General features: G+C 35.1%; 1 protein-coding gene across 2 annotated transcripts in view; it reads left to right on the plus strand.

Annotated features, from left to right (window-relative positions):
* The window catches only part of LOC145254767 (BMP-binding endothelial regulator protein-like), a 432,474-nt gene that overhangs the window by 388,280 nt on the left and 16,237 nt on the right, over positions 1–27,957 (plus strand). For both annotated transcript variants that reach the window (XM_080113535.1, XM_080113536.1), the window contains 6 exons: positions 7,679–7,769; positions 11,026–11,108; positions 16,093–16,192; positions 19,712–19,818; positions 25,810–25,953; positions 27,350–27,454. In XM_080113535.1, the coding sequence (XP_079969661.1) occupies positions 7,679–7,769; positions 11,026–11,108; positions 16,093–16,192; positions 19,712–19,818; positions 25,810–25,953; positions 27,350–27,454 (630 nt within the window). The remainder of the gene's footprint in view (positions 1–7,678; positions 7,770–11,025; positions 11,109–16,092; positions 16,193–19,711; positions 19,819–25,809; positions 25,954–27,349; positions 27,455–27,957) is intronic.

The following is a 27,957-nucleotide window of genomic DNA, read 5'->3' on the forward strand; positions in this document are numbered from 1 at the left end:
ACCACCACCACCGCTCTGCCAATCTGCTTCCCTTGGTTCTCCTCAGCCGTAACCCGCGTGCGTGCCAATGTTATTTGGTACGCGTCAGCGTGTCTTCGTGCCTCAGTGAGCGCCCGCCCGACAGTCTAACCCTGCCGCCCGCCAGTCTGTCACTATCCTAGAAGGGGGGTGTCAAGCACTTGGTGTGAATGTCAAATAAATTGTAAAAAAGAGCATGCGGACCCCATACGGAGATGGTTTAAAACACAGCGAGCGGGAGGAAGGTCGTGATCATAAAAAAAATAAATACTATTACTAATAATAATAATAATAATAATAAAATAGAATATAGGGCGTGGCTCGGGCGGGGGATAGGTATAAGAGAAGAAAAAAAAAACGAAGCAGTGTAATCTAAAGACGCAGACTTGTCGGCGGACTTCCGAAGGTATAACTTCCGACGAGTGATATCAACCCCCGTCACGTGACACTTATCCTCCTTCCCTCATCTTTTTTGTTTGTTTGTTTGTTTGTTTGTTTGTTTGTTTGAAAAAACTAATATAAAAGTATTTTTATTTGTATATCCTTGATTCAATTATTTAGTGTGCTCTAATTATGTTTTACATACTAACCGCACCGGCCCGGCGTTGCCCGGTAGTCTTTTTATTTTCATTTTTTTTTTCTTTCTTTTGTTTACCTTATTATTATTTACTGACTAGTAGTCACACAGGCCATCATCAAAGATTTCTCTTGGAGAACAACTTGTGGTGTTCTCTGGAGTCTGAGTGACAGCAAGTCTCCCCAAATTTCCAGAAATCTCCACCTCTTTCGATAACCTTCGTAGTAAAAGTTGCGTTATTGCAATAGCCGCTTATCATTGATTTCTCGTTAGCAACGACCATTTGTCTTCACTGGAATTGGGGTGGCAAAAAGGCATCCTAAATTTCCAATCCTCTCTGTACTCATCCAACGGAGGTCTGGCTAGTGCTTTCTCTCCTCAGTCTTTCCATCCTCCTTGACTCTTCTCACTTATTTGGTATGGCGTCCGTTTATAGTGACATTCCCCCCAAAAGTGACAGGCAGGGGCGCATGGGGGGGGTAACTTACAATTATACAGTTTCAGTTTTCATGATTTCATGTGATGTTCCTTTTGTTTTTGTTTTTCTTTTTCTTTTTTGTTTTTTTTTTTTTTTTGGTTTTTGGTTTTTTTTTTTTTTTACCTCTGTAGCAGATTCTTTATATCCGGCTTGCGCCAGTATCTCATATGTGTTAGTTTCCGCATTCAAGGGTTTTCCTTTATATTTCAGCCGTTTTCATTATTGTCATCCATTGCATCATCTCAGTCACCCTATGATTCCAATCTGTCTCATTGTTTTTTTAAGGCTTTTTTAGTATTGTTCCTAGTGTTCCTACTATTTTTGTCGTTGTTGTCGTGATTATTATTATTATTATTATTATTATTATTATTATTATTATTATTATTATTATTATTATTATTATTATTATTATTATTAGGTAGTGTGTAGGCACAGCGGCCTAGAAAGAAAATGGCCGCATGATTTTTATAACGTGTCCAACAAATCTTCTAAATGGCAATGATTTTCATATGAACTTAAGAAATAACAATATTCCAGTTCGTCATGAAGCTGTTTGGCAATTTCGAAATGATTCAATTAATTGCTAAGCATCGGTTTATCGCCAGTTCTTGAAGGTTTGAAATCTGTGTTATTCACAATTAATTGATGGTTGGAGATGGAAATATTAAAAAGATAGATTCCATCATTCAATACGAAAATTTTCTTATTTTTTATTTTATTTTTTATTTATTGTTTTATTTTTTATTTAATTTTTTATTTATTTTGAGCGAAACAAACTTTCCTTACAAACAATTATTTTTATAATTTGCATGTGGGATAAGAATTTCTTTCAGTCTCAGTTTTTACATAAAACTCGAACTCAGCAGTTTATTATTATTATTATTATTATTATTATTATTATTATTATTATTATTATTATTATTATTATTATTATTCACATTTTGTATTTGGTTGTTGGTACTGCCAATTTTATACTGATAGGCGGATCATAACAAATGAACATAGGATATCAGCATCTTCTTTGCTCGGTCTTCCAGTACTTCCCGCAAGATTCTGGCGGTTCCCAACAAGGCAGTCTTTTGAAGTACTCCAATATTGCAATGGATCCCATTTTTTAAATTATTATTATTATTATTATTATTATTATTATTATTATTATTATTATTATTATTATTATTATTTATACTTACAAGGAGTTTTCACATTAAAGTCATTATAAATTATTGCTCACTGACAATAAGTAGTGGTGTTCCCTCTGATCTAAGTGACAACAAATCTCTTCAAATTTGCAACACACTGCCTCTCTTTCTTTATTGGTTGCAAATCATTTTGAGTTATCGCAACGACTGTTTACCATTTATTTCTTGATGGCAATGATCGTTGGTTTTCTCTGGAATTTGAGTGATAATAAGTTCCCCGCCTAAGTCCCAACATCCTATGTACCTTTCCACTGCTGTATCATTCCTTTCCGGTCATTCCATCTTTCATTGACTCTTCACTATTCTTTGGTGTGGGTTTTTTTGTTTTTTTTTTTACACAGGCATCACCACATTTTCAAGGCCAAGATGACACTCGAGGATAAGGGTTAAAAAGTGTACAGTAGAAATTGGACAATATAGTAATTAATTCGGTAAATTTGTTAACTTATATGGAACGGCTCATCAAGAACTTGTTTACGTTAGACTTGAAGACAACCATATCGTAGTCAGCCGGAAAGCAGGAAAACGGAAGACAATTCCACAGGCGTGCAGTTCTAAGAAAGAAGCTTTGTTCATGGGATCTACGTTTAGGTTTAGGCACAGATAAAGAGTGGGAGAAATTATTGATAGTGTTTACAGCTAGACGAGTGTTTCTTGTGAAAGTTTGGCGAGGAGGGACCATAGACTGAAGCTCAGTCGAACACTTTCTATGAAAATAACGATACATCAGAGACAAACTCGCAACATCTCTTCTGTGAGATAGAGGTTGCAGGGAAGAGAAAAGGACATCTCCTACGAGGCTACGAAGTCTATTTTGAACTCTATCAAGGCAGGACAAGTCCTTTCTAGCAGCTCCTGCCCAGATGTGGCAACAGTACTCCATCCTTGGACGTACCTGGCTCTTATATAGATAGAGAATTGCATCAGAATTGAAATATCTACTGGAGCGATAGAAATTTTATTGGATTGCTTGTAGTTTCGCTGAACCCGATGAGTGCGTTGCGTTCTTTTTATATAATTTGTTTTATTTCTAGTCAACTTGCTTGTTTGTGATGGATTAGTTTTTTGTTGTTTTTTTTTTTTTTTTTTTTTTTTTGGATTTTACAAGAGGGTCATCACTTATCAAGGTCCGAAGACCACTCGAGAATAATGGTTAAAAAGTGGACGATGGTAACCGGTACAACAGCTTAGTAATCGTTAGTGGTGAAAATTGGGTATAATTTAATTATTTAAGAGGACGGTTCAACAAGAACTTGTTTACATTGAACTTGAAGACCACCATGTTGTAGTCAACCGGAAAGCAGGCCAGCGAAACGGAGTTCCATAAGCGGGCAGCTCTAGGAAAGAAGCTTTGTTCATGAAATCCGTGCTTAGATTTAGGTACAGTTAGAGATTGAAAGAAATATTTGATAGTGGGTGTAGCTAGTCGAGTGTTGTTTGTCAGTTTGACAAGGAGAGGACCATAGATTAGAGCTCAGACGAGCACTTGCCACAAAAATAACGATATAGCAAAAACAAACTCCCAACGTCTCTTCTTTCGGAAAGAAACTACAGCTAATGAAACTGGTTTTGAACTCTGTCAAGCCAGTATAGGGTGATCCGAACAACTCATTCCTAGATGTGCCAACAGTGCTCCATCCTTTAGCGTTAATGTGTGTTGGTTATGTTGGTTAATTTCCGCATTCAAGGATTTTCTTGAAGATGTTTGCTGTTTTATCATTACTGTTTATTGTATCGTCTCAATCTTCCCTTTGATTCCTATTTCTCTTAGTCTATTTTTCTATTTTTTTTTTCGAGACTTCATAGTGCTTCCATAATTATAGTAATTTTCTTCATGTTTCCCATTCCTTTTCATTTTATGGCTTTTTCATTGCATTTGATTAGATTTTTGATTCCTCCTTGATAGTCACCCTATTAACTATTGGGACGACGAAAATGACATGGAGCAGGATTTTAACTTCTTGTTTATCAGGTCCGGTCTTCTTGCTGAAATGAGTTTGTCTGCTTATACCTCCATGTTCCAAAGGATGTTTTACTTTTCATTTTCAAATATTGTATCAGGTTAGTATTCGTAACATCTGATTACATGTTCAAAGTGCAGATATTTGCATAGTTCACAGTGAATTACCTTTCCCACGTAGTCGTGTCTATGTTTATATTCTTGTTGAATTGACCTCCTGGGCTCAACACCAGAGACATGCACCAATCAACAGAGAACAAGTCATCTCAATAATGGCCAAGAGTCTAGTGGCTTTGATGCCGAGAAAAAACCAGGTTCGTATAGGGCCTTCCTGTTATAGTAAGAACAGGTCCGAAATCCGACAGATCAACTTCACTTAAAAGAACCAACAAAAGAGAAAAATCTGTCAGATTCACGGACATCGCGAGAACACGAACAAGTCCACACGTTTTCGCGAGATTTTGAGACTGTCCTCTTTTTTTCAAAGAACCACAGATCTGAAGATAATTTTAAAGGGAGATAACTTTGTCATCCTGCAGTGGTGTTGAAGACGTCTTTCATATACTATTTGTAAGTTAAAGACTCGTTCTGTGTCTTAATCTGAGCTGTTATAAATAAGCGCATGGTCGCAAGAAAATACAAACAAAGGGGTTAAAATTCTCGGTTTGTTATCGAGATGTTACAGTCCTCCCTGTTGGCCTGTTAGCTTGCTGCTGAATTGTTGGGTCAAGTGTTGGCACCGCGATGTGACGGGCTTGACAATTCGAACAGTACGTTACGCGTTGAACGTTTCTATTTAGAGACGGCGCACGGACGTAGTTGTGAACATGTAAGAAAAATGACGACTGTTCAACGTCATATGTGTTTCTTCTCTACACACTTATCATTCAATGAGATGTTATTTCTTTACGAGGGGCGTACAATAAGTAATGCCCCTGACCCACTTCCCACAGCAGTAGAGAAACGAAACTTGGCACAGTTATTAGTCTTTCTCTACATAGGAACCCCCCTCCTTTGATGCAGCTCTGAAGACCGTTTTTGTAGAACACCCCAGGTTGGTCCTCCAACCTCAGCGTGACTTCAGATATCAAGGCTGCATCATCTGGGAAACGCTTTCCTTTCAAAAACTTCATGGCTGGGAAGAGGTGAAAGTCAGAGGGTGCAATGTCAGGAGAGTAGGGAGGATGGGGAGGATTTCATAACCACACGCCCGTGCTTCTGATCTGGCGACGTTGTCCTGCAGGTGGAGGGTACCTTTGCTGTTCTTGTCCTGCCTCTTGATTTTGATAGCTTCCCTTTATTTCCTGAAAAGTGAAGCATAATAGGCTTCTGTAATTGTGGTACCCTTTGCCAGGAAATCTGTCATCACTACTCCGTCCTGGTCCCAGAAGACTGTGAACATGACCTTGCCAGCGGAGGGCTGCACCCTTGCCTTCTTTGGAGGTGGTGAGTCCAAGTGCTTCCACTGCATTGACTGGGCTTTGGTCTCTGGATCATAGTGATGGACCCAGGTTTCATCCTGTGTAATCAGTCTTTTGAAAAACTTTAACTCATCTTCTTGGCACATCTCCAAATTCATCCTCGAGCACTCGACGTATTCTCGTTTCTGAAATGGTGTGAGCAACCTGGGAATCCATCTGGCAGACAGCTTATGCATATGCAAATGGTCATGAATGATAGTTTCCACAGACCCTGTACTGATCTTGACATTTTGGGCTATTTGGGGAATAGTAATGCGCCGATCTTCCAAAATGGCAGCCTCAACTTGACGGACAAATGCCTCATCAATGGCAGAAGGGGGGGGACTAGGTCTGGGAGCTGTTTCCACAAATGTTTGAATTCACGATGCCAGCGTTTTACAAGGTCATGTGATGGGGCATTATCACCATAAGTTTCTTTCATTTCATCAAAAGTCTCCTGTGGTGTGCGTCCTTTCAAATACAAAACCCGGATCACTGCTCGACATTAAATAGGCTCCATTTCACACCTGACTCAGTTCAAACACCTGTAAAACAGAAACCACAATTAGTTCAGAGCTGTAATTTGCCACATAACCCGTAGAGATATAAATCATTGCACATGCAAAATTTCAGCTAGATCAGACAACTAGAAGTGGCTCAGGGGCATTACTTATTGCACGCCCCTCGTAAAAACACTTACTTGGCCATTTCAATTAATCCTATATATTCCTAACACATTAATCCTAACACATTCTTCATCAATCTCTAAGCACAATTATACTTTTTGTGATTTGTTATTTAAATAATAGAATGTGTTGTCAGTTCATCGAAATCAAAGTGCCATTCATTTGAACTTAAAATAATTAAGTCAATTAAATCCTTTGTAGCAGACGAAATTGCAACAAACACAATTAGGAGCTAATTTACGCGACTGGAGATTTTTAATGCACTTCATTCTTGGCTTGTCCAATCAGAAGCTAGCTCTCAATCACGTAACCCAGTTTATAAAAGGTTAAACCGGCAGCACACACGCGCGCGCGCACTCTCTCTCTCTCTATCTCACTCTCTCTCTCTCTCTCTCTCTCTCTCTCTTTCTCTCTCTCTTCCTAGATCTTGGACGGACACTCCACGTGGAATGGACCTGTCCATCTTCAACTTCTCTCTTAGGACTGAACAGAACTCACTCGGCCTTCGGGCTGGGGGTTCGACAAAAACGTGAATACAAATAAGCTCACACACGGACTTCAATTAGGTACACACACAAACTTTCTTCCGCATCCATCAATACTGTCTCTAATCTTTTGTGACGTACGTTTTCACTACTACTTTAGACGCAAACATACGTGAGCTCTGTCTCTTTCAACAAGCTCGTCTAATCTTTAATCTACGTCACCACACAGTGACACTTTCCGCGACTAACCTGTTTCCTTATTCTTACTAACGAAGATGGTCAATAAAGCTGTTTTTAAATATTAGAATGAGACTTTTTTCTTGTCTTCCATTTTCACACCTTTTACGTTTGTTTTTTCTTTGTCATCTAAAAATATCGACATTTGGAAGAAGAAGAAAAAAATATCGACAATTTGGAAGAAGAAGAAAAAAAAAGCTTCTGAAATCATCATATTCGCCAGTTATAGACAGTTTGGTTATAATAACAAACAAAATTTCGTTTTCACCGCCGCCATTTTTCTCGCTTACATTTTTGTCTGAAAATCGGAGGTGATGTGTTGTCTTTTGTTTTTTAACAGAACCATTTCTTTTAGACGAGTTTAATTCAGAATTATTTCTTACGGGACAAAAAAAGTTTCTATAAGAGAGGACGTTATTCGTTTCGTTCACAAATATTTCTCCCGTGATCGAACAACGTGACAAAGCCATCATTTAATTGTTTATTCAACCATTTTATTATTTTAAAGAAAACGATTTAATTTCATTGTGACTTATGTTAATTTGATTTTGGTTATCTTTTTTTATTCTTGATTTCAGGCGTCTGTGGTTACGGTTTCAAGAGCGAAATGTTACACACACTGTCACAACCCGGTCATTTTACCAGGCGTTTGCTGTCCATCATGTGCTGGTAAAACACTTTTACATTTTTATGTGTCATATACACACACACACACACACACACACATATATATATATATATACATGGTATATATACCTGGTATATATATATATATATATATATATATAGTCTTTGAAGTTTTTAACCTTTAAAACTATACAAAAACTATTTTTTATCATTCGTTAGAAAACCATCTAGTCAGTAAGTTATTTAATCGCCTGCAATCACTGCATCAACTCACTCTCGAATTTACTATAATATCAATAATTTATTTTTCAAGGGATCATCAGTTGTTTACCATGAAACACTGTTTCGGGGATTTTAAAACAAAACAGTATATTACATTATGGCTCCCCAGCAGTGTTGATCAAACACCACCACCCTTAATCTTAGGAAGAAGACATGTTACAAACATTTGATCTAATTTCCTATTTTTAATTGCAATTACTAACCTTTTCATACTATAAAAATGAATTTCTTACCTGTGCGATTCATCAATTTCCACATTTAAAATGGATAGATTTTTTAATCTTTTAATTTATCAGTCTTATATTTATAAGATTAGGATTAATCCATTTAACTATTTATCACCCCCACTATGATTAGTATTTAGTATATTTACATTCTTATTTATTTAAAATTTGATATATATAAAGGTTAAAAATATTTTTACATATATATATTTTTTTTTTTTATATATAAATTTATTATATGTAATTATAAATACATTTTATACATTGCTAATATAGTTTTGGATTTCCTTTATTAATATAGTCTGGTTTATCTTAAACGATTCAAAAGCATCAGGATAACGAACAAATGCTTTATTTAACTGTTTTAATATTTTATTTTTATCCCCACCTTATTTTATCATCCTTATTACTAAACTAGAAACTGGTGGTATAAAGTCTGTTAGTTTTAAAGTAACGCGAGCTATTCTCAAAAACTCTGACATAATGGTTCCATAAAACATAAAAACAGGGCAGGTGCTATCTTTATGGGGCATACGTACTATTTTAAAGGGGAAAGCGTATATATATATATATATATATATATATATATATATATATATATATATATGATTAGTTTTTTTTTTTGGAAAAAGAATTCCAGCAGAGTGCTCAATTAAAAGGAAAATCCAAATTTTAAGAGCGTACTTATATTTTGTGTACAGAAAGTTGTTAGTTGAGACAGATCATTGGTAGCGTCGGTTTCAAGCCCGATAGTTATATATATATATATATATATATATATATATATATATATATATATATATATATATATATATATGATGGACTCTACCGTCGATTTCGATGTATGAGCTTCCGCACAGATGATTTGTTTATGGTGGTGAAGGCTTTGTGTAGAACCAATCACTACCAAGCGATTGGACTTACAACCATCTAGCTAATAGTTGGTAGTTCTAACCTCCCGTCCATGGGATTGGTGCTCGCAAACGACCTTATTAAATATCCATTGAAATAGACACTCGCCCATCGCTTTTACAGTGCTCGGGCTGCCTGTTTATTTTCAAACAAACAAACAGCGAGCCTCGCATTAACTAATGTCGATTAAGCAGTTGATAAGATACATTTACGACAGTGCTCTCTCTATCTCTCGCTCTCTCTCTCTCTCGCTCTCTCTCACTCTCTCTCTCTCTCTCTCTCTCTCTCTCTATATATATATATATATATATATATATATATATATATATATATATATATATATATATATATATATTCAAGCAAGCATCGTGAAAACTAATTTTCTGCTTAATTATACTTTCTAATTTTTTTTTTCAATTTTACGAATGATACTTTTTTGGAGAAAATAAAAACAATTGATGAATGTTCTATATGAATCACTGACGTTTTCGATTCTTCGTCGAATTATCAACAAGTGAAACGAACAGAATATAGAGAAATTTTAACAATAGGTATTAGACATCAATTAATAAATATTCCACAGTTTTCGGTTTCTTTGGAATATTTTTAAGGGATTTTAGGGAGCATAATATGGGCTAGATTTCTGATTTGAAAATTTAAATATTTCAGATTAGGATTAAATATGGTCCGTAGTCATTAAACACCAATTAAGTCAGACCCCTTGAATTTTAATTCATTCTGAAGACCTCTTAGACTTTAGCTCACGTTTTAGATATTTTTCGAGAATCAAAATCATGCAATCGGTTTTTATCATAATTCGAATAAGGATTCTAGATATAAGGTTTATTACCATTATATCTTAATTTTTATAACACATGCACAGTGCCTTCAATAAGTTTCCAAACATTTTCGTATGGGCACTTTTATTGATAATAAAAACTTGAAATTTTAGTCCCCTTCGAAGTAATCTCCTCCAGCTGCAATGCACTTTTACCGTTTCAACAACTTCTGGAAAGCTCCATCTCCTTAACTGTTTTATAACGAAAGCCTCTTGAGCTTTCCTTGAGCTTAGGGAATAACCAAAAGACCCAGGGAGAAACGTCTGGACTATAGGGAGGGTGATTAACTGTCTTGATGCCCATCTTGGTCAAATAATCTGTGACAAGGATGAAGTTGTGGACTGGTGCATTCGTGCAAACCTTCCGAAGCTTCAGTTTCTCGCAAATAATTGTGTGTACAGTTCCCACACTGATATCAAACTGTGCATGTATTGTCTCTATAGACACACGACGGCTTTAATCCGTTAAAGTTTTATTTAGCCAGTCAACTATTGTATTCTGACTTCCTTACTTCTCCCACACCTCTTATCATCCTTCACAGACTTCCTGCCTTCCTTGAATCTCTTATGCCACTCAAAAATGGATTCATGCAAGATAGTCCAAAAGCAGTCTGAAGCATTCCATACATTTCTGTGGCATTTTTTCTAAGTTTAAAATAGAATTTTATTTCATATCGTTCTTTTAAAGAGTCCTCACGTCCAGATTGCATTTTTAAAATTCACTAGCTGTGACAATCAGGCTTTAGTAGGGTGTATTCCAATTCCTGCTGTATCTGTTCATTTGAACCTGAAATCCTAAAAATTGGTCCGTCATTTTATAAGCTGTGTAGCAATAACATACTGAATTTTCAAGAGTCAACGACAATTTTAAATGCCTATACAAAAAACTAATTGAAGGCGCCTCGTAAAACTAGACTTCAAATGTTGAATTAAAAATTTTAATGACGTCATTTGATTACGTCTTATCTTTCGATGGTTTTATAAAATTAACCGCTTTAACCTGATTGCAATTTTTATTCTAAAGATATTTTAACTGTTACAGGTTGTTCGTTCGGTGGTAAAGTATTCAATGACGGAGAAACGTTTGCTCCGGGCGGTGACCCATGCATAAAATGTTCATGCAAGGTAAGCTTCGGGTATTTTTGGATCACTTACAATTTATTTGAAAGAGTATGTTGCAATATGACTCTGTGTGTGTGTGTGTGTGTGTGTGTGTGTGTGTGTGTGTGTGTGTGTGTGTGTGTGTGTGTGTGTGTGTGTGTGTGTGTGTGTGTGTGTGTGTGTGCGCACGCGCGTGCTTTTTATGTCAATGGTTCATTACTTATCAAAGTCCAAAGTTAATTTTTAGTTGGATGATGGAATAATGCTCACAGGACAACATGACAGATATTTATTGACATAGGACTTAACCCTAACGCTAACCCTAATCCGACTTGCGCGCGATGTTGTGTCTGTGTGGTGGTGGTGGTGGTGGTGTGATTGGTTGATGTACATAATGAACTCAGATTGGAAATAATTGGACGGTCGTAGTGTGATAGGTTATGTCAATTTTTAGTTCATTATCTTTGTCTGTCATATGGAGATACGTGAAATTGCATTGGTTGTGCTTGTAACGTCGCGGGAATGAACAAACAAAACAGAAATAAATCAGTTTTTCTTTCTATTTTAGCAAAAGGCATTTATTATTACTTTCCAAACAATGCTTCTTGTTTTTTATAATTGTTCATTTCGTCTGCCATGTGATTACCAAAACCCCGCCGTCTCAACACCAGCTTAAAAGTTTCTCGCGGTCACTGTGGGGCCACATGTCCATCTCACCTGTGAGTTTTTCTTTCTGCTCCGACCCCACGCTGGCATTAACCAGTTTCTCACCTTCGACTTTACACGTCTATCTTCTTCGGCACGGACTTTGCTTCTCCCAACCACGTGGTGTCTTTTTTTCTTTTTTTCTTGTCGCGCAACCTCGTGCACACTTCCTAATTTGCATATGTGCTTTTATTTTCCCTACTTTTGCTATTGCTTTCGCAAGCCAGCTATCTTACAGCTCCTGCTGATATTTTCCCACGCGCTTATACGTGCTTTGTTACAGATTCTAATTAGATTGTCACGTAGGATTAGGACGGAAAGGAGACTTTTGCGATAAAATAGCTTCTTTTTTTTTTTAAAAGAGAGTTGAGATTGGAACACAAGAAGAATCGAAATAAATTGGGATTCGATTTCCAAATTCAGCAATTTGTATGATGGTCGGAAGAAAATTTAACTATTGTACAAACTATTGAAAAACTGCATATTAACTTTCTCGAGTCATTTCTCGTATTGAACGCCATTACATTACGTCATAGGAAGTAAATTGTGTTAATGTTGTGGGCACAAATTACTCCTATTTGAGTACTAAGTGGAATGAACCAGTCCTATGAATAACATTGGTTTCAGAGACAAAATGGGGACATTAATACCATGTTTAACCGCATGCTACGAACACGTTCCTTTCATACCACTTTAGCGGCTCCTGTATTCTTTATGATAAATACATATTATATTTTATACACTTTACACTACTTGTGGTTTCTTTCATTTGTGACCCCTAGTACGAGTTTACAACAGTTAAATTGGTGACCCCGCCAAATTACATTCGACGCTTGTTTGTTTCATTTCATTTTCGCACAAATTTAATTTTAAAAAAAATATTGTTTTTAAATATAATAAACAAGAATATTCGTAAACTATTTGTAGGAGCTCAATAAGTGAAAGACGGCTGTAATTATGTGTTTATTATGTGGATGCTCAGCGGGTGGCGGTATTGAGGCTGGCTTTGGTGTTGTGGGAGGTCATGTTTGTGATGTTCTCGACATATGACCAAACGAATTAGTCCAGCGGGTTCAGGTCGAGGGAAGAGAGGTCGCCACTGAGAAAAGGGTATAAAGTCATAGCACACCTTCTGAAGCCAAGCCTGGGTCTCTTTGAACTTGTAGGCCGGCACTAAATCCTGCTCCCATGTTCGTTTACGCGAAATAATGGTCAAGAATTATATATATATATATATATATATAAATATATATATATATATATATATATGTTTAAAGAAAAAATAGAAAAAACCGAATGAAATTATTAAAAATATGTGTGCGTCTAACCCGACATGTGCGTCTTTCCCGACATGGGTTGGATTTTAAAAAACTGTCTTTTTTCGCACGATCTATGACTTTTTCTTTTATCACATTTTTATTTCAATTATCCTGAAGATGTCCTCGGAAACAAGGACGAAACGTTGATTTTTTAATAATTTCATTCGGTTTTTTCTATTTTTTCTTTAAACATAACGTCAACCACCGCTGGTATATTTTTTCATTCCTTATACATATATATATATATATATATATACATATATATATATATATATATATATATATAGTCATCCACATACAGTACTGTTTCGCTGTTTCACAGCTCATCAGTGCGGCTAGACAGGCAACTACCTCAAGCCAGGATTGAAACCCGACCGTTTGTACGGCAGTCAAGGCTCCTAACCATTACGCTATTGGCGGCTGCTTATATATATATATATATATATATATATATATATATATATATATATATATATATATATATATATATATATATATATATATATATATATATATATATATATAGATATAGATATACTTGTTGACTGTCTTAGCTCTTGCAGGCTACGACGTTGTTTGACTGTGGAAATATATATATATATATATATATATATATATATATATATATATATATATATATATATATATATATATGATTAGTTTTTTTTTTTTTTTTAATCTAGCAGAGTGCTCAATTAAAAGGAAAATCCGAAAAATAAGAGCGTATTTATATTTTGTATTTTGTGTACAGAAGGTTGTTAGATGAGACGACTATTGGCTGAAGAGAGTTTAATATGGATCTCTTAAACGGTCCTACCTATCAGGCTTGAAACCGACGGTACCAATGATTTGTCTCATCCAACAACTTTCTGTACACAAAATACAATATAATATATATATATATATATATATATATATATATATATATATATATATATATATATATATATATATATTGTATTTTGTGTACAGAAAGTTGTTAATATTTATATACATGAGAAGAGATTAAAGAAATACTGAAGGATCTTTTAAATGGAAACTTATTAAGATATAAAAAGCCCAACATGTGGGGTGGAGCATAATATATATATATATATATATATATATATATATATATATATATATATATATATATATATATATAAATTAATAGATGAATTAAAATAAATATTGGTGCATATGAATTTATTTGCTAGTTCAATAAAGAAAAATAACAGTGTGGAGAAGTTGAGCTGACAAATAAATTCATATCTACCAATATATACTTTATCTTGTCTATCATCATTTAATATATATATATATATATATATATATATATATATATATATATATATATATATATATATATATACTAGAGAGTATAAAATTATGAATATAAAATAAATATGGGTATATATGAATTCATTGGTCACTTCAATAAGAAAAAACACTAATGGGAAGAGGGATTATAAATGTTCTTTACAGCAAGGCATTTCGAAGCTTATGGCTTCTCATCAGCGGGGGGGGGAGTGGTTCGAGATAAATTCATATCTACCTAAATTTATTTTATTCTGTCTATAATTTCATTCTATGCTTATGCTCCATCCCCACATGTTGAGCTTCTTATCTATATATAAAATATCTATCCATATTCTTTAAACCCTTTTAAGTCTCTATATATGTATCCATATTCTTTAAACATATATATATATATATATATATATATATATATATATATATATATATATATATATATATATATATATATATATATATATGGAGATGCTTCACTATTTCAAGTAATTTAAATGTATTTTGAACTGAAACATATAAACGATTTAAACGAAGCAGTAATCAAAAACTGCCTGAAGACGAGTGAAGGAAATCGGTTGAAAGTATTTGCAAAAAAAAAATGGACGAAAACGACTATGGAACTTTCACATTAATTCTTTTGAAATGCTTTTAACGTCAGTCAGAGTGATATAGTCATTATATGACGATCTACGTATATATATAAAGTCAGCTTTATATATATATATATATATATATATATATATATATATATATATATATATATATATATATATATATATACATAAAGCTAAGACTCTCGTCATCTAAAAATAGTTTTGTTTTGTATATATATTTGTTTTCATCTTCCTCGTTTTGTCTATATTAATCGAAAGGAGGGGGTTCCCGTTAAGCTGGATAGAGAATACCCAGCAACGCGTAAGTCAAGTGTTGTGCTTAGAGGCACGTGGTTTAATAAAAAAGTGTTCACCTCTTAAGAAACGTGTGTGTGTGTGTGTGTGTGTGTGTGTGTGTGTGTGTGTGTGTGTGTGTGTGTGTGTGTGTGTGTGTGTGTGTGTGAAAGAGAGAGAGAGAAAGCGAGATTGTGAGAGAGAGAGAGGAAATGAAAATTATTTTCCTGTTGAAAGAATTGAGTCTGTTATCATTATTGAAAGCAAAAAAAAAAAAAGAAAGAAAAACAAACACTAATGGATAATAATTGTATTTAATACGATAGGCTTCTTATCAATTCTGCAAAGATACATGGTAGCTTCCTCGTTAAAGCACCGGCCGCCAACCACTGATGTACCGGTTTCGAATTTCGACTGCGTATCGTAGTTAATCACAAGAGGGACCAGGTAAAAGCTTAAAATACCCCTGATAAAAAGTGGCGATCTTGAAGCGACATAACTCGAACACGGCTCACCGAATTTTCAGTTCATTTCTCTCGTTCTAAACCATGTGACTAAAACACGTGACATACTTTGTGGAATCAGTCTCTTATAGGGCCCCTCCTCACCCGAAAATTCCCTATCGTAAAATCCGATAAACAAAAAAAGTCCAACCGGCGTCTTGAACGTGCTTTATAAAAATATGTGAGGATGTGTGCCGACTTTATCGCGCCATCAGTCATAATGTTTTATTTAGTCATCAACTTTCTGTAAAATATATTTCTTTTTTTTTCTTTTTTTTTTTTTTTTTTGCCACGTCATCAGAAAGGCAGCCTGTCATGCGAGAAACAAAATTGCCCCGTCATGAACTGCCCGGCTGACAGAATATACAGACCCCCAGGAAGCTGCTGCCACAAATGTCGAGGTGAGTCCACCTCGATAAAGATGACCTTCACGTGACATCAATTGATTGAAAACACATTTCACATAAAAAAAAACAAAAAACATTTATTTACTGGGTCATGTTTTATTTAAAGTTAATTTTTCAGCATTTATTTCAATGGTGCTCAATACCTTAGTAGAGCATCGTAATAATAATAATAATAATAATAATAATAATAATAATAATAATAATAATAATAATAATAATAGTTACATAAACGCAATCATATTTCGACGCATAGGTTTGATGAGATCTGGGATTAAAACATAACTGTATTCAGGTGGCTCATATTTTTCATTATATATATATATATACATATATATATATATATATATATATATATATATATATATATATATATATATACATATATATATGCATGTATATGTATATATATATATATGTATGTATGTATATGTATATATATATATGCATGTATATGTATATATATATGTATGCATGTATATATATATATGTATGCATGTATATATATATGTATGCATGTATACGTATATATATATGTATGTATATATATATATATATTGTGGTTAGGTCATATCATATGCTACTGGTACCATGTAACCCAGTACTACCTGCCTCATGGTCGGGTCACCGGCGACTAAACTGGTTCCCCCACCAGAGTTGTTTGGTGAAGAGGGCGGCTAGTCTCCCTGAAGGATTAAAAACAAGACCTTTCAAAGGGCGAATGAACCCTTTTTCGGGGTCAACGGCCAACTAGCACCGTGTATATTTGTGTGTATGTATATATGTCCTGGGGTGGAGAGGGCTCCTGTAAGCCGTAGTGAAGGCAACCTTTCTAGGAGAAGCAAATCTCTGATTTAAAAAACCATAAAGCGGGAGACCAGTACCCGCATTAAGCTGGTCTTCAGTTTGATTTGTTGCTGGCTACCTTGCTCTTGCTTGTTGCTGGATCTCCATATTTTGAACCGAGAGAGAGATCTAGCTGTCGTACAAAGCTAAGACTCTGTAACATCATCTGTGTATTGATACTCCCTCAGGCATTTGGGCTTATGGACTTTAAGTTCCTGAGGGAGTGGCACTCGTCTGACAAGATGTTGCAATCATCATATATATATATATATATATATATATATATATATATATATATATATTAAATGAAAGAAGATACAGCGTATCACAAAAGTGAATACACTTTTCACATTTCTTCAAATATTTAAGTATATCTCTTCATGGGACAACACTAAAAATGATTTTTTGACACAATGAAAAGTAGTCTGTCTACAGCATATATAACAGATTTTATTTATTTTCGTCTCAAATGAACTCAAACTATAGCCATTAAAAGCTAAATCTCTGGCAACAAAAGTGAGTACACCCCTTACGAAAAGTTGTCAATATTAACATACAACATGTCAACGCTCAATATTTTGTGTGGCCACCATCATTATCTAAAACTTTACTCTCCGGGGCACGGAGTTTACCAGAGCTTCACATGTAGTTACTGGAATGCTCCTCCATTCTTCAATTACGACGTCGCGGAGCTGGCGGATATTTGAGACTTTGCGGACATCCACTTTCTGCTTGAGGATGCCCCAAAGATGTTCTATTGGGTTCAAGTCTGGAGACATGCTCGACCAGTCCATCACCTTTACCCTCAGCCTCTTCAGTAAAGCAGTGGTTGTCTTGCATGTGTGTTTTGGGTCATTGTCATGCTGGAACTCTGCTATTTATTATTATTTTCTTCTTATTTTATCATTTTCTTATCATTATCTATATATTAATATGATCGCGTGTGTGTTATTTGCTGTGTCACTCTTACATCTTTTTTCTTCCGATTGACTGTCGTTTAATTGTTATGACCCTCCATTACTTGTAATAAATAATTTTACCAAGAATTCTTCATAAGTTTTGGTCTTGGTTCCGATTATAGCTGAGGGAACTGAAGTTTATATATATATATATATATATATATATATATATATATATATATATATATATATTATTATTATTATTATTATTATTATTATTATTATTATTACATTTATTACATTTTTCACCCCAAATAAGGCACATTGCCACTTTGGTGTAGGGGGCTACTATCAGGGGCAACAACTTCTGGGGTACTATGTTGGGATTTGGGCAGCAAGATGTCGGTTCACGTTACACTTGAACTTCTGCATGTCAGTACAGATGGGGAAGCAGGGACCTGGAATGAAATTCCAGTCTAGCGGTTCTGGGGAAGAAACTACTGGAGTAGAAAGATCTTTTACATCTAGGGATCTCTACTGTATGAGGTGGGATTTAGCTGCCTGTCGGGTTTGTCGAGGGTGTCTACGTCGTGGGGGCACAAGTGTCTGCAGTTCGTCAGATCATTCACCATTAAAATACTTGTAGAACAAGCAGAGGGATTCAACATTTCGTCGATGGGACAGAGGCTGAAGCTTAGATGCCAGTTCAGGGCCTATCAGATTAGCGACTCTCTTTTGAACCTTATCTAGGAGCGAGAGACTAGTAGCAGATGCACCAGCCCAAATGTGACAGCAATACTCCATACATGGGCGAATGGTGGCCTTATAGAGGTACAGGATACTTTCGGGTGTTCGTAGTTTTCTAACACGGTAGAGAGAGCCTACCTTCTTCGCAGCGGCCCTATTTCTGATTGGATTATATGCATCGTCACTTTGGACTTATTTTCGAATACATTCTCTGTAAAGAACTATTTTGCATTTTGGATCAACTTGAGAGGAGTTTCATTCAAGCTGAAATATTATGCGCAGTTTGTTTTTATATTAGTTTTTTACATATCCAACATTTTTTTTACTTTTTTATTTAGCAATTTATAACTACAATAAATTGCGGCTTCACTTAATGCCTTAACTAGCAAATTCTAGCATTGCTACAAATATAATTTGCTTATTTCTTTATGTCCTCTGATGAGAATAAGAATAAGAATAGCATTCTTTGAAACTCCGCGGAATATGGACTTTGTAAATTGTTTTTTTTTTTTTAGTATTCAGTTGAACAATATATTTTGATTGTAAAGTTCAACTTACAGTTTTAATTTTCTTTCTCTTATTTTTCTCTCATATATATATATATATATATATATATATATATATATATATATATATATATATATATAAATCGATAGAACATTAACTCTATAATAATATATACAAGATTGCAAGAATTAAAATATCATATTTAAGCGTATTTTACAACCGGACTACGCCGGGCGCCGCTGTTAGCTTAGATAAATACTTTTGCAGTTTTAACCAAAGAGCTACAATAATATCAGAGCGTCTCCATTTATGTGGAACATCTACAAAACGCCAACATCAATATATTACATATGAGTCAGTCCTCTGTGGAATTTCCACAGGTCCCGCTTGTTATTATTATTATTATTATTATTATTATTATTATTATTATTATTATTATTATTATTAAAAAATATTTCTTTATCTATGGCTAAAAAAAAACTCATGATTTTTTCTTTCCTTTCTTTTCTTTTACTAGGGTCGCGAAAAATATACGACGTTTCTTCTGTTTGCTTATTCAGAAATAAAGTTTACACTTTACAAGAATTCTTGCGGGTCGATAACTGCACGAACTGCACATGCGTGGTAAGTTGATATGTGGATCATCTGCTGTTGATTGGTTGTTTTTATTTTACGGCATATCAACCCTTTTCGGATTATTTAATGCCAAATTCGGTAATTTTGGGTTCCGTAGGACATGGAGGGGTGTATGAAGATTGTATGTAAAACTGGTATGTATAGACGAGGGGGGCAAACCGACTACATATAGTCGTTTATGTAATGTTCGTTGTGTGTGTGTGTGTGTGTGTGTGTGAGAGAGAGAGAGAGAGAGAGAGAGCGTGAGCGCGCATTTTTTTACACATACAATAAACATAGATACCTTCAACGATAATTCAATAAACAGAACGAACAGCACCATTGTCTGCTTGCCCAGATAAGGGACGGACATGCCTTTTTGATCGGAACCATCCCTCTATTGTCCCAGACGCGATTTTGAAAATGTAAGTCATATTCTACCCCGACAACTCAGACAACCAAATTGTTTTTCCATATTTACAGTTATTCCTGTTGCGACTCTTTTTGTTTTGGGGTTGCACGCCATTCTTTTTTCAGGGGTTACATATTACTGCCTTTCCAGCTGAATGCTTCCGCAGCTGAAAACTTGCCTGTCCTATCTACTCGTTCTAACTCGTTCGCTCCAAACTCGTTAACTCTACCTGTATGCATTCAAACTAATACTTTGTGCTTACGTCATTCGACTTCACAAAAGTCTAACAAGTGACTTATGAATCACGTTTTCTCTGGCCCAATTTTATTGATTTTATATCTAGGTTTGAAACCTGTTTTGTTTATGTCCACCACATTCTTTTCTATCAAAACATATTTGTTTTTATTTATCTAAGATTCCTTCTTGTTATTGTTCATAGAATCTAGTCAAGTTAAATTCCTAACATGTCGTTTAACCAAGCTTGTTCTTGAATTGTAATTTTCTCTTGAAAACAAATCTAATTCAATCTGCACGATAATAATAATAATAATAATAATAATAATAATAATAATAATAATAATAATAATAATAATAATAATAATAATAATAATCTTCTGGCTCAGATAATTAAGCAATACCCCGAGTGTCCTAATCTGCAACACAAGCCATTTACAAATATTTATTCAAAGTGTTTGGTTTGGTTGGTTTGTATAAGAAAATTGTTTTGCGTGTTTTTAACTTTACATAACATGAATGAGTTTAGCAAAGGAAAAAAAAACAACATCAATGTTTAATACATTGCAGATCATGAAGCCAGTATCTTCAGACGGCCTGATCTGGTAGCATCAGGATTTGATTTCTAAATACAACACCTACTTTACAATATTTCTGAGATGACTTTGTAATTAAAAAACACTAGAGCACGATATTATTGAATGATCATGCTTAGTTCCAGGATAGAAGGTGAGGGTCAAATGAAGTATAAGTTGATGAAATGCGAATACAATATTGTGAAATTTGACATATAAAACAGGGGATTTTGAGTTAGTTTAGGAGTCACAAGATTGGTTAAGGTCTTGCTTGCATGTCTCTGTGACCTTAAACATCTATATATATAAAAGCGAAAATTTGTGTATGTATGTATGTATGTATGTATGTTCGCTTTTTTTGTGTGTCTACAAAAGGCTTTTTTGGCCGTGATTCTCAGTTGGCTCGCTTCTTCTTAAAACTTTTTATATGCTGTCTAAATAATATCTACGACTAAGGAACTCGGGTGCAGCTATCTTTAATTTACCCGACTTTTACAAGCTATTTTCGAGATATTTTTTGATTGCTGCGTAGCGGGGAAAACAGAAACTGGCTTCCAACGCAAAACTAAGTCAAACATCACGCGACTTAATGTTCTCGCACCTGTTAATTTTGCTTTATAAATGTCAACTTAACACACTTATCAATTCATCTATTCCCGTGGTCGAGATGGTTAGGTCGCGGGTTTTTTTTTTCCATTTCCTTTCCACCTCCGTTTCAAAGGTTTGGGGGTCAAGCCTACCTTTCTACTAAAACTGTTTTTTTTTTCTTTTACACCTCCAAACACCCGGCGAACGTTTTTTTTTAAACGGGATTGTTTTGATCTAACCCCCCCCCCCAACATACACACACCTCCAAACACCCAGGAAACGCCGGGTACCCCTGCTAGTCTATTATATAAAGGGTAAAATGAGCGCAAGCATTTGTGTATGTTCACAAAAGGCTTTTTGCATTTGGCTTCTTGCGCCGGTTAGATTCCACGAGAAGTTTTCATATATTTCCCAGATCGTAATATCTCGCATTCACAAATAGATATCCTTTCTTTCCTTTTTTTTTTTTTTTTTTTTTTTTGATCGAGTTAAAATATTCCCACCGTGCCATCGTCTCCAGTATTTGTTTGTCTTTTTCGTATAAATAAAGTGAAACTATTCGAATGCAAACGCCTGGTCGTCGGGCCGGGTAGTATTTGTTCTGTAATTGGTCCTTGATCAATATAAGGGAAACCCTTCATACTGAGATAATTACTATTTATTTGGATACTGCCAGAGTAACCCTTTTCTGCGGGGGGGGGCTGATCCCCCCCCACACACACACATTAAAAACGACTTTGTGTCTAATTTCCTTTCATGGGAGGCTTAAAAGCAACGCCATTTCTGCAAGTCAGCTTTTGTTTTTGATTGACTACGTTAAATTTGAATGCGTCATAGAGTACCGGTAAAACGTCAGAATTTCTTTCACTTTCTTTTCCGCCTTCACGTCACAGGTTCGAGACTGCCTGCCTATTACAACTTTTTTTTTTTTTTTTTTTTCAACACACACCTCCAAACACTCGGGCAACGCCGGGCACCCAGGCTAGTCTATTATATAAAGGGAAAATGTGTGTTAGTTTGTGTGTGTGTGTGTGTGTGTGTGTGTGTGTGTGTGTGTGTGTGTGTGTCTGTCTGTCTGTCTGTCTGTCTGTGTGTGTCTGTGTGTGTGTGTGTGTGTGTGTGTGTGTGTGTGTGCGTGTGCCGAAAACTTTTTACAGATGCATCGAACCCTGACAAAATTAGTATCGTTAGAAAGATCAATCTTTCGGACGAAAAATATCTATAAATTGGCCAAAAAGATTAATTCTGTGCTGGTCAACTGGGCCGTTTTTTGCAAGAAAGGGTCACTTTTTGCGTCGACATTTTTGCAAGTCATACACCTAGCAACCTTAAGGTTTAAAGAACGTTATTCCGTCGTGACGTCATAAGTCGTCATGGGCGAAAAAGGAAAATGAGGTAAAAAAGTTAACACGCTAGCTGTCACAGCTAGCGTGTTAACTTTTTTATCTCATTTTCCTTTTTCGCGTTACAGGTTCGATCCTGCTTACTGCGGTTAATTTTTTTTTTTTTTTTTTTTTTGCACTCACATGCATACTCGCTGCTATATTGATTGAAACAAAAGTTTTTTTTTGTTCTGGGTGTTGCTCAATAGCCTTAGTATACCACCTCTCTCCACCCGGGCAACGCCGGGTAGCTATGATAGTCAAATATAAAGGAATTGAATCAATTTAATCTCTCATTTTAGTTTTTACTCAAGTAAATGTGGTATTATTGTAACTAATCTCTATTTTGTATGTTGGTGTATTTCCCTTTATCTGATAGAAAATTTGTATATAATTTAGTCAGAAATATATATGTGTGTAGAGGGGAAAAATCGTTATCATTTTATTAATATAAACAAAATATGAGAGAAAGACAAACACATAGTAATCGTAACCATCAAATGTATGAGAATTATATCAATTTATTTTCTTGTTTTGTTTTGATTGTCAGAGTTGTTTCCCTTGATCTGACAGAACAGAATTAAGCGAGACAGTTTTTGTTTTTGTTTTTTTGTTTTCTTTTCGGTGATAATGTTCTATTCTACGGGCGCACATGTTAAATAACTTTTTCTTACGTCATCCGACGTAACAGTTTATCTTAATAAATAGATGTTTTCGTTTTTTTTTTTTTTTTTTTTTTTTGTTATTTTTTATTTATTTATTTATTTATTTTGCAATTCTGCGAAACTGATATCTTACATTCAGAAATTAACTTTAATGGTTATTAATGAGGATTTCTTTTCTCCGACAGATGAGCTAATATTTAATTCTCCACCATCCTTATCTGTTCTTCCTCATTTAGGATCCACTCATTCGGTTTCTCTTTTTTATTATTTTTATTATTTTACTTGCTTAATGCAATTAAAGGTCGTACAATTCCATCGGTAACTGTTGTACAGCTTGTTGCTTCACGAGGGAAGAGAGAACGAAAAAAAAAAAGAAATATAAACATGTATATATATTTATATTACACGTGGCAACACGGTCCTGAACAAGTTCGTCCACGCAATCTCGAACATCTCTGACGATTCGGTACAACACGATCCCGAATGATACTGATGATCGACACGACACGATCCCGAACAACACCGTCAATCGACACGATCTCGAACGAATTATCATAGAGCAATTTTTTTTCAACTGGTTATTTATCGGTTTCTTCACGAAAAAAAAATGTGACACAAGGTCGTTTTTAATGTGGGAGAAACCAGCTCCCCCCCCAAGGGGGGCACTCTGGTAGAGTGTAAAAAAATCGTCTCGGAATAGAAAGGTTTATCCCTCCATTGACTAAGAACAATTTAACGTGGGTGCAGCGTCAAAGCAGACACCACACTCCAACCACCAGGCCTGTTCTTGAAGATGGACAAGATATGTTTCTTTTTCAACTTCCCCCGAATGGCTTTTTATAACTATTGGGCAAAACTCAATTGTCGCTGTAGGTAGGATGGATGTAGCTCATTGGTAACGTTTTATTTGCAATCGAAAGGTCCAGGGTTCGTTTTTTTTTTTTTTTTTTGCCGCAGTTAGGCCCAACTAATACACTGGCACACAATTCTTTTGCGCTTCCGCACATACTCGTCATACAGCTGGGTATATATATATATATATATATATATATATATATATATATATATATATATTCTACGTGTATATCAAAAACCTTTAGTCCTTTCTAAATTACGTCATCAATACACATATCACTATATGACCACTGCGTGATGTCTGTCACGTATTTATTTGTTATTATTTATCAACCTAACATGCTAAAATTTCACAGTTAACAATCTATCCAAAGATTTTTCTATTCACATTTTTCCTTGATTGCATTTTTCACATTCACCATCCAGTCTCTGGAGCCACATGAGCGAACCAGACAAACTGCTACAGAAACAAAACATGAAGAAGCGTTACATGAAACCAAGAACATTAAAGCTGCATATCTCATCCCCTCTCCTTGTCCAATCACCGCCAAGCCCCCTCAAAAAAAAAAAAAAAAGAGTGATACCAAATAGCCGAGAAGGGTAAAGGAGTATGGAAAAACTGGGGTGAGAGCACTGACCAGACCTCTTCTGGACAAGTGCGAAGAGAACTGGGACCTTGGAGAGGCTTATTGCCACTCAAATTGGTCGTTGCCAGTGAGAAATCAATAGTAAGCGGCTGTTGCGATAATACAAATTCATTTGCAAATTTTACCGAAATTGGTGGAGACCCCTAGAAACCTGGGAAGGCTTGTTATAACTCAGCTTCCAGGGAACACTACAGGTTATTGTCAAGGAGAGATCTCTGATGACCTGTGTGAAAGCTCCTTGTGAGCCAATAAAAAAAAAAATAATAATAATAATAATAATTTCTTAGGTCTCTCGGTGTTGCTCATACAGTGCCCAACATAACACTCCGATGTCATTTTTCGATTCCTTTTATAAAATTCTTGTCTCCCTTATTTTTCAAAATTCGTATTTTCATTAAAAATGAGAAAGTCATTTTTAAAAAGATTGTTTCGGGAGTTCATTCAAACAGATTTTACATCGCACTAAAAAATTATGTTTTTTTTTTTTTTTATTTCAGTGTATTTGTTTGTTGTGTTTCCATACATTGTCTTTTTTTTTATTTATGTGGTTTTACGTTTTGTATTAATGCTGATAAATCTACTTTCTTTTTATATATATATATATATATATATATATATATATATATATTAAAAAAATCTTAGGATGGAACGATGGTGTGTCACAAACCGGCTTGTCCAGTTCTTATTTGTCCAGAGGATCAACTCCAAATTCTTCCCGGGGAATGCTGCCCTTCATGCAAGATCCAACCTCGAAGAGAATGTCGCTACGAAGGCAATATCTACCAGGTACGTTTTTTCCAAAAGGAAGTGCGGATTCTTAAGATCATCTGTAACAGTCACAAAACATCCACAATATGAGACGTACTTTACGATGTAAAAATACTTTACGATGTAAAAATACTTTACGATGTAAAAATACGTGAAGATGTTTTCGTATTCAAACTAAAACTACTAGCTCTGCATTAGTTTTGTTTGGCTCCTCCTCCTCCTCCTCCTCCCTCTCTCTCTCTCTCTCTCTCTCTCTCTTTCAGCTGGTAGTCAGTGAAAGAAAAGTCTTCTCGTTAAGGGTTGTTTGAAAACAAATTGTTTACAGTAAAATAAAGTTATTAAAAAGTCAATTCTGTTATTCTTGTTAACAACGATGATAATAACAAAAAAAATATATAACATACCTATCTGACGATGGAAGTGATACATTAAAATAAAACGAAAATGGTATTTCAAACGTAAACGTTACAGACAAACGAGAAGCTGTGCGACAGTCAATGTATGCAAAAGACAGAGCCGTGTTCGAGGTGACGGTACAGCGAGGAAGAAAGAAAAGAAAATGATTATAAAAAAGAAAGGCATGGCCTAAGATGTGTCCTAAACAAATCTGATTATATCAAATATTTGTTCACTAATACCATACGAGTAGATTTTCCTTGGGCCTTTATGCCAAATCATGTCAAAGACCTTGGAGATGTCTTCCGCCCTAATTTCATCTAACTTATCCAGCGTGCGGTATATACGTTCAGGGATGACCGTTAGGATGTATGCAATAACAGTTTAGATAGTCCATACTTCGGCCAAATAGGTTATTTATCTCCCTTTCACTACGGGATGATGTGACACAAAGGTCGGAAAGTGAGATTAAAAAAAAAAAAAAAAAACGGCGCCCGAGAGAAAGAGCTTGCAAAGAATGCCTCACCAGATCCGTCGGCATTTCCCGACCAATTAACAATGCTAACACTTTCTCAAAGAGAGAAGGTAAAGCCTGGGTAGGTGGAACGCCTAGAACTGTACAAGACCAGTAACATGCCTCTGTCAACAGGGAATAAGTCATCTCAGCAATGATTTTGACTCTGTTGGCGTTGATGCCGAGGGAACAAAACCACTGTTGGCTAAAAAGAAGCATTTTTCGAAGTGAACTATCGCTAAATTGAATTATGACGCAAAGATTTCAGCAAAGTGTAGGTGGAAACATATGGATCGATATTTCAAGGAAGTGGGAGTTTGTAGAGGACAGGGGTCAGCTCAGTCGAGCACTTGTTTATTACTAGAACAGGGATAAAATTTGATCCACATGTTTTGGTGTGAACTACCTTCGCGGCTATGTTGTAATCAATGATTTATTTTGTTGTTACGTTTCTTTAGTTAGAAATTATTATTGCTAGAATTATTTGGTTGTTTTCATTTTTAGGATGGAAGCCATTGGCGGCGTGATGTGTGCACGACATGCAGCTGCCATGATGGATACACAGATTGCCAGTTAGAACATTGCAATAATGCATTGCAATGCCCAAAGGTAGGAGATACGACATTTTTTTGTTTTTTACTTTTCTACTTGTGACAAAAGTTTTCGTTTTGATTTTTCCCTTACAATGTTTTTTTTTTTTTTTTTTTGCAGTGACTGAAAACAGTTCCGTTTCCTTTCAATCTCTATTCTTACAATTTACATATATAATTTAGTCAGTAATATATATATATATATATATATATATATATATGTGCATGTGTGTGTGCATGTGTGTGTGTGTGTGTGTGTGTGTGTGTGTGTGTTTACACATGCACACACACAGAGGTATATATACAGACACAATAGATCAGAGATGATTACGAATTGCATTGTTATGCTGACTAAACGTATGCATTCATGATTTCAAAGTTTCATCTCTCTCTTATTATTTTTATTTACATGGGGGTCACCACTTATCAAGGCCCAGAAGCCACTCGGAGATAAGGATTATTGTGTGTACAGTAATCAATGGGGTAGTATCGTAGTAATAGTTAGTATTGGAGATTTGATAA

The sequence above is a fragment of the Euprymna scolopes genome, chromosome 30, assembly GCF_053919585.1.
Source record: "Euprymna scolopes isolate OS-2025 chromosome 30, ASM5391958v1, whole genome shotgun sequence".
Taxonomy (NCBI): Eukaryota; Metazoa; Mollusca; class Cephalopoda; order Sepiida; family Sepiolidae; genus Euprymna; species Euprymna scolopes.